Source organism: Schistocerca serialis, chromosome 1 (assembly GCF_023864345.2).
Source record: "Schistocerca serialis cubense isolate TAMUIC-IGC-003099 chromosome 1, iqSchSeri2.2, whole genome shotgun sequence".
Lineage (NCBI taxonomy): Eukaryota > Metazoa > Arthropoda > Insecta > Orthoptera > Acrididae > Schistocerca > Schistocerca serialis.
Genome location: NC_064638.1, coordinates 729,104,233 through 729,116,301, shown reverse-complemented (window position 1 = coordinate 729,116,301; position 12,069 = coordinate 729,104,233). Strand labels below are relative to the sequence as shown.

Sequence of the window (12,069 nt, the reverse complement as noted above, 5' to 3'; positions counted from 1 at the left end):
ACAATGGATGATATATTTAGCTTCAGACAGCAAAGTGTAAGAAACTGATTTTATTTCTTGTGAAATACACTGTAGGAGAGTACCACCTTGATGCTATCATTTTAATTGACGTAATTGTCACTACAGAAAGATTGTGTCACAATGAGAGAAATGTAAATGTTCCTTTGATAAATTCTATTTCAATGATCATAAAATTTCTGGCTGAGATGTGAGCTAAGTTGGTACAGTGAATAACTGTAACGATCAAGGGTCTGAAATCCTGTATTTTCATTCACCTTTGTAACTCTGAAAATGCTTAGTTGTAGAAAACCTTGAACTACTGAAAAATAAAAAAAACTGTGAACAGTCATTAAAAGATTTGCATTTCCATTGCTCCTCTCCCTTGAAGCAACTCTTCCTGCTTGGAGGTACTGGATATGTAGGATCTGATTATTTGAAAAGACCGAGTGTGCCTTCAGCCAGAGTTTGAATTGGAATAAATAAATTTTACTATTCAATAATAGTACTTTGTTTCTCTCCCCATATACATTGGTTTCAGACCACTTTACTGGAATGCAAGCATATTTAAAAGAATTTGTTCTCTTCTCAAAAACCCAGCCAACATTTCAGATTTTAGAAAAATGGCAAGTAAATTCATTGCCTTTTCTTCGCATGATTGCATAGCAATTAGTTCATTTTGAGTGCTACAAGTCATGCACACTCTGTAGGAAAAGGGCAATCTCTGTACTGAAAATAAAGATATGTTCATAGCCTTTCAATTTAGTGTTGCATCTGGAAGTACATGTTTTTATGTGAGATGTTGAAATAATTGCCCCTTCTTTTTAGAGGGTATTTATTCTTGCAAATAACTTTTACTGAAAGCCAAGGTATAATTAAATACAGTGACTGTACATTTTAAAAATAACATCTTTGTTTGCAAGATAAAATTTAACACAGATGCTTAACAGATGTTATGTAAAATATCCTTGGTAAGCGGAACAATAAGTATAGCTTTTCTTTTTAAGCTTTTGTAAGTCACGTGGTAGGTGTTGTAAGTTCTTGTTTATGTTTCCTTAGAACTGTAATGCCAATTGTCCCCCGTATTTTTCTCAGAAGGTCAATCACATCTGCTGTACTCATAGTCTCAACATTTTCATCATTAACCTGAAAATAACACATAAGTTATGTTAATGCATATTACTTTTGAGAGAGAGAGAGGGGGCGTGGAGTGGGGGAGTGGGCAAGGAACAAGCAGATAAAACCAGCAATTGCAAAGAACAGATCTTTATCACAGTGACATTGTGAAAAATCCTCATCTTGACATTGAGTTGCAATTCTTAACAGTGAAATTTTATTTTTTGTCACATTGGTAAATGCTGAGCAGTAATACAAGCCAAGTGTCAACAATATCTCCAGAGCAGATATTTTTTAAATATCATTCTATAGCATTTTGTGTACGTTATTCAAACAAATAAATTGTAATACCATGCTGTCATTAAATTCTTCATTTTGAATGATTTATCATCATTGTAATTTCATCCAAAGCTACTAAACATTTCTAAGAATAGCGTTGATTCATTTTCAACACTCAACTGGTAGGAAGCTAGATTCAAATGTGACCCCCCCCCCCCTCCTCCTCTTGAAGGTTGTCCACATGAAGAATGTCTCAAAAATTGTAACTACTGAGAAAGTGGGTATAATATGGTATTAGACAATCGGCTATTAAAACTATATGAAAAAGCTGAAGCTAAATGCATTTCAGAAGGAAAAGTAGTTATAACAATATTATGAAAAGGATAGTTGCTACTCACCATATAGCGGAGATACTGAGTTGCAGATATGCACAACAAAAATCCTGTTGGAAAGTGAGCTTTCAGCCAACAAGGCCTGACAAAAAAAAAATCTTGGGCATCTGAATCATAATGTCGGTACATTCCTTCCTGGAAAAGTAGTTATATTTTACATGAAGACTCAACTGTGAGAAAGCGTTGTGCCAGACAAGTGCCACATTTGATTTGTTGAGTGTTATGCAAAAGTTTTGGACCATTAAAAGAGGAAAAGATCCAATGGATTTTGTGTGTATTGTGAATGATACTTTACTCCATCACTTATGCAAGAAATTGCAGGAATTGCAGCCTGTGACAACACCGAAAGAGGCAAAATCCATTTCATCAAGGAGTCGGTCTCCGATTTCCTTGCAAAAGATGAGCAGTAACTGGTAAATGCCTTGCGAGGTCTTTGAATCAGTGGAGTGGGAAAAACAGTAAGAAGAGATCGTGACTGCAATAGTGGAAAAATTTTTTTGGCAGTACAGTGTACCTACCCACTCTTTACTTCAGTAGTGGGGAAACTGATAGATCTGAAATATGAATGCGAACTCTGTTCAGCAGATTTGCCACTCTTTGACTTCCACTTGTTCTCCTGCCACCCCCCCCCCCCAAAACAAACCCACTATAGAAAACACTTTGGGTTCAGTGAACAGAAGTGTGGCAGCTGAGCATGGGTACTCTGCAAAGTTTTCATTGTTGAACTTTGTTGCATTTCATAAGTTTATACTGCTCCAAAACACCAAAAAAGTGCACCAACCAAAGAAAGACAAGGTCAAGAAGTGAGGGCAGTTTTTATCTTAAACTGCCAAGCAGAGAACTTTTTTCATCTTGCCCTTATACGTGTTGGTTTGACACTATACATTACCAAATGAGCAGAACAAATGGAGCAGAAAAATAAGTGCATCCACTAAAAAGCTATTTAGTTACAGGATACTAGAAGATGAAACAAAGATTACCCTGACAAAAGCCTCAAAATGTTAGGTGAGGAACCAACTAAGACTCTGGCTGACACACACATAGTGATGGATGTTTCACCACCAGGCCAGGCCACTGTGTCAGGTTTGAGGATCTGCTGTGGCTACCAGTAGCCTTGTGGGACTCTAGTCAGTTTCTAGAGAGGTTTGTGAAATTCGTTTTTGGGATAATTTTTGATTATATTGCTTCTGCAAATCGGATATTGCTGCACTTGCAAAAGCAAGTTATTTCTTAAAAAAATACATTGTAGTGAGAAAGGAGCAAGGTCAGGGAGCATTAATGGCATACCTTCTGGGATGGAATAATGACAATATTATGAAATTGCTACTCATCATATAGCAGAGAAGTTGAGTCGCAGACATGCACAGTTAAAAGACAGCTTGACACGTAAGCTTTCAGCCAGTAGACTTTCTTCTGACATAAACACACAAACACACACACACACACACACACACACACACACACACATATTCACAGCAAATGCAGCTCAGTACATGACCACTGTCTCTGACTGCAGCAGCCAGTGACTGTAGGTGTGTGTGTGTGTGTGTGTGTGTGTGTGTGTTTGTTTCGGAAGAAAGCCATCTGGGTGAAAGCTTACTTGTCTAGTAGTCCTTTTGTTGCGACACAATATCTCCACTATATGGTGTGTAGCAATTTATAATTTCATGATATTGTCAGTGACATACCTTCCGTTTGATGTACAAAGTTGTAAGTGCAAAAAATGTATACCACATTTATTTGATGGTGATTTTAGTTTCAAACTTTTATTGTCTTCTTCTATTACGATTTGCTTGACATGAAATTGTATCTGTATTTCCTGAAATAGCAGTTTGTAACTGCTGGGACTCCTGATCATAATAATGTCAATGTTGCTTAATATATATTGAACCATCATTGTAGTGCTGGCCTGTTTTACTTATTGAGGCCAAAGAAGATGTCCTCAAAAGAATAGCTGCATTCAATCCCATTTAAAACACTCATGGTGCTTCTATGCAACTTTGTACAGTCTGTCACTGCTGCTTGTATGTCGTCTGTCACATGTGGCTGTCACCACTAGATTTTTTTACTCATTCAATTCTCTTCAGTTACTTTTCTGCACAGGTGGATCTCAGTTGTGATATTAAACCTTGTATGAGCAGTAGTGTCATGCTACAAATATTTGCTTTAAGGGTGTCGGGTTGGTTTCAAGGTTCAAACACTGTCTGTAAGGTTTGTTTTTTATTGAGTGCCACAGCCACAAATTAATTGAAGGATGTTTTCATTTTTCTACCTGGCTGTAATAAAATTACTGTCTTTAATCAGCTGATTTTGACTGTTTGCAGATACTAGTACAAATGACAGTGATATTATCACAACCAGGATGGAAAATGGAATTGTGTTTCAACTGTCCGTCAGTGCTGTTGATGAGAAATTTTTACTCTGGGTTTAATGTTGTTTCAAATATCTTTGTGGAGCCCAGATACATCTTCAGTTTTTGATTAATTCTGTGGTCTCTGTTTGCATTGTTTTCTTTTTTCTTTGCTTTCTTTAGAGTGCTTCAGATGCCACAGGTATGAACATTCCCTCTACTTTGTGAAGAATGCTATCAGTGCTGGATAATAGTTGCACAACATTATTTTCAGACACCTGATTACGTTATTCACTCTTCAATTTGATTTATTTTCTGCATTTAACAGTTTAACCTATGTCAGCCCATTGATGTCTTTGCCATTGTTTATCTCAGTTTTATTTTCAAGTATTCTTTTCTGTTCACACTGATATGCCACTGATTTATTTTGTTTCCCTTGTTGTGTTAACTAATTTTATGCTACTATTTAATTCTTTATTACTTAGTACATAAATAGAAAATTTTGGGTGGAATACATCTTATGGAGCAATTGTTGAGCAGTAGATGTGCATATAAATGACAATTTCAAGAGGAATATGTGGCTGAGACATCTCTTCAAGTTGTCGGTTGGGGTAATTGCTTGTCGTGCAGGAGAAGGAGCAGTTTAAAGGAAGAAAGAAGTACAATGAGTAGTGTTACAAGTGCTTTCAGTGATGCAGTCATTAGAGATGCAGCACAAGCTCTGATAGGACAATGATGGGAAAGGAAGATTCCCCTGTCCTTTTCAAAGAAACTATTGTAGCAACCAGGAAAACCTCAATCTGGATGGGGATTTGAACACCATTTCTCCTGAATGAGAGTTCATCAGTGTCTTAACCATTGCATCATCTCAAATGGAAGGTGGTGTGATAGGACAAATGGAGACTACTAGTAAAACAGCAGCTAATTCTCAATGACGTGGTTGCAGAACCTTACCATTAGAACTCGATCACCAGCCTGCAGGCGACCATCCTTGGCTGCTACACTGTCAGCATAAATTGCACTTATGTAGGTATGTTGCCCATTGCCTTGTAGACTGAATCCTAATCTGCTGTTCCAGCCGCGTGTTAGCTCTACCATGAATATCTGAAAATGTAGTAGAAAATCAAAATAGTTGAGATTTTAAAATAGACATATTGATGAGAAGTGAACACATGGTGGAATGAAATCTGATGTTTTTCTATTTTTCATGCTTTAAATGATAGGACAACGTTTTCTATAATTAATCAAAAAGAATTGTGTAAGCTATTTTAATACACTGGTGACTATGACACTCAGAACACTATGTCAGAATCATGCAGAGTACATTCTTAGTTGTAAAATTTAACTATTTTGTGAGCAGCCATAAGAGCTGAGTGAAAGATCAAGCAAAACAATGCCCAAGATGAATGTTAGCAAGAGAGAAGAAGGCCTGTCTGCCACTGGTCAACAGAAGAAACATGTGGAACAGTACTCACTCTCATACCAACTGAAGAATGCTGCTGAAGCTGTAGCTTTTAGGATTTAAAAAAATTGTCATGAGAAACTCGGCACATACACATAGAACAATCGGATAATTGAAAATCCTGAAAGGAGTAAAACCAACAGCTTGAACAGAAAAGATATTGGGGATGCAAATAAAGTGTTAACTTGTGTTGTTCAACTGAGTACTCAAATTGATGAATGGTTGTCTTTTCAATACCAGTGTTTGAAAGAGGGTACACATATTCGTACAGCAGACAATCTTATCAACATGGATGCAAGTTTTCAATTACTTGACAACCGGAATCCAGCACTGGCTGCCATTAAACCAAAACAGGGAAAAGAAGAACTTCAGATTCATGTGCTGGAGAGAAAGAAAATTCATTCCAAAAGTTGGATTGAGAGTATCACAAAACTTTACAAAAGGCTTAACTCTTTTATAAGAACTAAAATTGATTACAAATTTAGCTCCATGTTAAATAATTAAATTCATGCAGGCTTTACCGGCATATCTGTTGCAAATACACTTCTCGGGTTTGCCACTGGATTGTATTGCATAAATCCCACAACATTTCATCGATGCAACTGCTCAACATCTTTAGGATGTGGTAGTTGTTGCTGTAACAGCAATAAGACAGGACTGATGATAAACGCATGGCAATGTCAAAATTTATCAGGCCAATAGCAGGCAATACTCGTGGCAGGAAGATGCTCGCAGTGGGAGCCACAGAAAGGCCTTCTGTGTGTGCGCTGTGGGCAATGACTGTGGTGCCAGACAGTCCTGTCGTTAAGAGCTGAAATGAAACTCAGCAGTGTGTTGTGTCAGGTCATGAATCTGAAGTTCTTCTTTTCCCTGTTTTGGTTTAATGGCAGCCAGTGCTGGATTCCGGTTGGCAAGTAATTGAAAACTTGCATCCATGTTGATAAGACTGTCTGCTGTACGAATATGTGTACCCTCTTTAACAATACAACCCCAGAGAGATGACACTGCGGGTAAAATTTCAGTCTTTTCACAAAACATACGATGCCCCGTGACCAGGCAATACTCTGCTATCGCAGGCTTTATCAGGTTGCCACAGGCATGTGTGATGCAGTAAGCTCATGGCTCAGCATGGTTGCCCAATATAGGATTTTCCACATTGGCATGGGGTCTTATACACACCACATTTCCTGGGGCCAAGGTCATCTTTGACCGAGCACAATATATTCCTCCATTTTGCAGTGGCGAAAAAACACACTTAATGTCATGCCTTTTGAGAATTCTTTCTATTCTTGAAGACATGTTGCCAAAATAGGGCAAGAACACCAATGTAATAGGTTTGTCTGCATCTTTATTTACATCTTTGCTTTGAATTTGCTTAGAACGGAATGCATGGTGTACCTGTCTATAGGTATAACCATCCTGTTGGAATACTGTTCTTAGGTGTTATAGCTCACCAGGTAGACTGTTTGTATCTGAGACCATGTGTGCTCTATGAACCAAAGAGTGCAAGTCTCTTCTGTGTTGTGCAGCATAACAACAACTTGTGGCTTGCTTTGATGCTGTATCATTATTTATGAAAATACCTTTGCAGGGCTTGTTAGAGCTTACCAGCAGTTAGTCTGAAAAAGACATTGTGGCATTGTTTACCCACATGTTTAAAGGCCACATGTTGTCATCACCCTGGGCAACACAGTCATGTCGTACGCTCTTTGGGGCACAGAACACATGTAGTCTCAGATGCCGACAGTGTACCTGGTGAGCTACAGCACCTAAGAATGGTACGTCAACAGAATGGCTATCCCAGTAGACAGATACACCAGGGCTGTAAATGAAGATGTGGAGGCACCCATTGCAATGGCGTTCTTGCCCTATTTTGGTGGCACGTCTTCAAGAATAGAAAGAACCCTCAAAAGGCATGACAACAAGTGTGTTTTTCAGTGACCAGCAAAATGGAGGAATTTATTGTGCTTGGTCAAAGATGACCTTGGCCTTAGGAAACATGGTGTGTATAGGAACCCATGCCAATGTGAAAAACCTTATATAGGGCAGACATGCCAAATCATGCAAGAACATTGTCACACGTGCATGGGGCAACCTGATATGTCAGCTGTAGTGAAGCATTGCCTAGACATAGGGCATCACATGTTTTACGAAAAGACTGAAATTTTATCCCCAGCATCTTCTTCTGGAAGGCCACAAATATCCGTACAGTGGACAATCTTATCAACTGGAATGCAGGTTTTCAATTAAGCACCACCTGGAATCCAGCACTGGCTGCCATTAAATCAAAACAGGGAAAGTAAGAACTTCTGTTTCGTGACCCAATGCAACACACTGCCAAGACTTAATTCAGTTTTTAACCACAAGAGTGTCCAGCAGCACTATGATTGCCACAGCACATGTGCAGAAGGACTTTCTGCAGATGCCAGCAGGGGGGCACTAGGAGCACTGCTTTCCATTAACTGCTAGCCTCTTTCCACATATGCGTATTGCCAGCTCCTGGCCAGATGAATTTTGATGCTGCCATCCAATCATCATCAGTTGCATCTTGCAACAGTAACAGTAGCAACCACCACCACCACCACCACCTCCTCCTCCTCCTCCTCCTCCTCCTCCTCCTCCTGAAGATGTCAAGCAGTTGCATCGATGAAATATTGTGGGATTTACACAGTACGATCCGTTGCAAACCTGAGGAGTATATTTGCAATTAAAATAATGTGAGCAAAAATCAAGTGTTTCAAGGTGAAAGAAACGATGAAAAAAGCAACACTGTAAATTATGAAATAATGTAAAGTAATAGAACTAACTGTGATGAATTTTGTAACAATGAAAGATTGTGAGGTAATTGTTGAGCAAATATAAATATGTTGGTGGCAGCAGCCATGTGGGGCTAGTTATAACGAACTGATTGTATCTTTTCTTCTTGCACATTGAAGTGAAAACTGGGAGAATTAGTGTCTCAGTAATTAATCAAACACTAGAACAACACATCTTGCGACAAGTTAAGTACCGCAGTTTTATGTTTAACATTACTGCCTCCATCTCTAGCACATAGTATAAGGATGTGGATTTTGGTACCATGAAAATCACCTTGCTGATCTTATTTAATATAATTACTGATTCTGAATATATTTTGATGAAATATAAATATTAAAAGTCTCATTATGTGTCCGACCCTTGATTATCAGCATTGCGACTGCAAAGTGTGACATTGTCAACACGTATTTGAAATCCTTTACTAAATGACTTCTCACACCAGACGGGTCTCATAGTGTCCAATAAGTATATGATAGAGGTTTAATAAGTGGCAGTTTTTTTTAAGGGAGAGAATACTGAAAGCGGAAAAAGTAGTGACTGCCAAAGTTAATATTCTAATGCTTATTAAAGGCCTTATTCTAACAGAATTGTACAGATGAACACCCTGTTGATGAGTAGCAGCACATGGTTTACTGATGACATATATTCTACAGCATGTAATGCTTTTGATGGTGAGTAACTGAATGGCCATACCTGATCGCCTGGTTCATAATCAGCTGGAAGGTGAGCATCTGGTGCCCTTTCTGCTTCTGGTAGACAGTGCAATCCATTTGTGGGACCATTGCCGTCTTCTGGTGTGAAAACCACTCCCTTCCATTTCAGCAGTCCCCCAGCACCTGCCCCTGAAGTACCAGTACCTGCACGATCTGACTGATTGCGATGCCCTGTAGCATCGACTGCAGACTGGTATGCTGGATTACGGTAACTGAATGCAGTACTTGTGCTTGATGTAGATGAGAGTGGTGGCATGCTCATGGGCTCAACAGAGTCAGTGGCTAGTGGCATTATGTCACCGCCACCACTACTGCTGCAGCAACTGCTACTAAAACACAAAATTTGAAAATACCAATAGAGGCCTTGCTGTAAGATCATGTCAAATATATTTTACCCTATTTGCTTTCAGTATCTTCATAAGCGGAAAGTCAGTTTGAAAGTGGAAAGTGGGTAAGTGCAGCGTGTTTCGAGGTGGAGTGGAGGAGTGAAGAACAAAGGAAGTAACTGCAGGGTGTATCAAAAAGAATCATCCAATTAAAAAAATTGTAACTATTGTGTTATGTGAGATATGTGCATGAACAATGTATTGTTGGAAAGAGCAAACTCACATGTATTACATGGTTCCTGCTACGTAGCAGCAGTGAGAGTCCATTTCAGTTCTAGTGAAAATGGTGTCGGGGAAATGGAAAGCGTTTTGTATTCTATGTTTTCTGCACTGCGGGCCAGTAATAACTGTTCAGCGTGACTTTTGTACTAGGTATGGTGTGGTGTGGATCCTCCTACAGCACAGAGCATTAGATGATGGCATGAACAATTCTGAGAAACAGGTTGTTTTTGTAAAGACGAATCACCAGGCCGTCCCCAAGTGTCTGACACAGAGATTGAACACGTCCGCCATAGTTTAACAAGGAGCCCACAAAAATCCATTTGCTGTTCAGCTTGACAGCTCAACATGAGAAATGGAGAAATATTCCTGTGATCCACATTGCATCCAACATTAAATGAAAGAATTCACTGCATGACGGTAAAGTAGACTTAGGCTGTCATTTCATGTTTGTATGATTGCTTTTGCATGTCAATAACACAAACTTATTTGGAGAAGAACATACTTTTGGCTTCTGTCATTGTATACTGCTTGAAGCCGTCTACTCAGAACACCAATACAGATGGTATAAATTAAATTGTATAGATAAAAAAAAATCTACTCAACAAGTAGCTGCAAAACATACACATGAAAGACTGTTGCAATTGTTAAGCTTATGGAGACAGTGGCGCTTTCATCAGGCAGAATGGTTTAAGGGGAAGGAAGAAGGGTGAAGGAAAAGGACTGGAGAGGCCTAGGGAAAGGGTCAGATTTTTGGAAAGTCACCCAGAACTGTGGGTCAGGGGAGACTTACCGTATGGGATGAGAAAGAAAGACTGATTGTTGGGGACTGCATCAGACGAGATTTGAAAACCTGAGAGCTTAATGGTGGAAGACAAGGTAATATTCAGACAGAGACTACTGCTTAAACATCATGCACGAGTTAATAAGAGTGCAAAGCTATGTGCATTGTACATAACAGAGGTGGGAGTGGGGTGGTGAAAAATAGACGGGAAAGCAATGAAAGGTGTAGAAAGCTTAAACTACAGTGAAGAAATACTAAGACAGAAGAAATTTACGTAAATTAAGGCCAGGTGGGTGGCGAGAATCAAGGACATGTTGTAGTGCTAGTTCCCACCTGTGGAGTTCTGAGAAACTGATGTCTGTGGGAAGAATCCAGATGTTACGTGTGGTGAAACAGGTGCCAATGTCATGAATGTCATTCTCTGCAACAGGATATTGTGATTTGGCAGTATACACCCTCTGCCTATGCCCATTGATGCTAATTGATAATTTGGTGGTAGATATACCAATGTCGAAGAACGAACAGCGTTTACATAATAGCTGGTATATGATGTGTCGTTTCGTAGGTGGCTCTCTCTTTGATAGGGCTATTGTAGGTGGTGGTAGGAGGGTGCATAGGGGAAGTCTTGCAGCAGGGATGGTCACAGGGGTAGGAGCCATAGGGTAGGGAGACGGATGGAGAAGGAGCATAGGACATGACAAGAATATTGTGGAGATTGGAAGGAAGACGGAAAGCTATTCTAAGTGTGGTGGGCAAAATTTCAGACAGAATGGATCTCATTTCAGGACATGATTTTAGGAAGTCATGGCCCTGTTGAAGTAGTTGTTTAAGACATTCCAGACCAGGATAATATTGAACCACCAATGGTATGCTCTGAAGCTGTTTTGTGGAGGAATTAGCAGTACCAGGATTGGATGTGATGGACCCAGAAATCTGATTTTTAACTGAGCTAGTGGGATAATTATGTGCAGTGAAGGCTGAGGTGAGAATGGTGGTGTATTGCTGCAAAGAGTCTACCTTGGATGCCAAGGCTGTGTGGGATGGAATATTTGACATGGGGTGGATGGCAACTGTCAAAATGTAAGTACTTTTGATTGTTGGTAGGTTTAATGTGGACAGAAATGGGTAGCTGGCTTTTGGTGAGTTGATTAAGGTGAATAGGATTGATGTCATAGGTTTGGAATCAGGTGGGTGCTGGCTAAGAAAATGTTCAGAAGCCAACAGACCATGTATGGGGGGATGTTGGTATAGACAGAGGTGGCATCAATGGTGACTAGCAAGGTGTGTGGTGGGAGTGGGACGGCATGGATTTCAGATGATCCAGGAAATGGTTGGTATTTTTGCAGGGGAGTCTTTGTACTATGGGTTGCAGATGTTGATCAACTATGGCAGGTATACGTTCGGTGGGTGCTGTGATTCCAGCACCTATAGGACGGCCAGGATGATTGGGTTTGTGGATCTTAGGATGAAGGTAAAAGGTGAGGGTACATGGTTTGTGTGGGGTGAGAAGTTCTATGGATTTAGGTGTTAGTCCTTGTGAGGGGCCTGAGATTT

The 12,069-nt window shown here is 39.7% G+C and overlaps 1 protein-coding gene across 1 annotated transcript in view; it reads right to left on the bottom strand.

The window, feature by feature from the left end:
• Nucleotides 1-815: 815 nt before the first annotated feature.
• Nucleotides 816-12,069, bottom strand: part of LOC126427947 (tyrosine-protein phosphatase non-receptor type 13-like) — a 723,279-nt gene continuing 712,025 nt past the window's right edge. The window contains exons 10-12 of the mRNA XM_050089870.1: nt 9,107-9,455; nt 5,089-5,238; nt 816-1,143 (exon numbers count right to left, since the gene is read on the bottom strand). Of these exons, the coding sequence (XP_049945827.1) occupies nt 1,015-1,143; nt 5,089-5,238; nt 9,107-9,455 (628 nt within the window). The 3' untranslated portion in view covers nt 816-1,014. The remainder of the gene's footprint in view (nt 1,144-5,088; nt 5,239-9,106; nt 9,456-12,069) is intronic.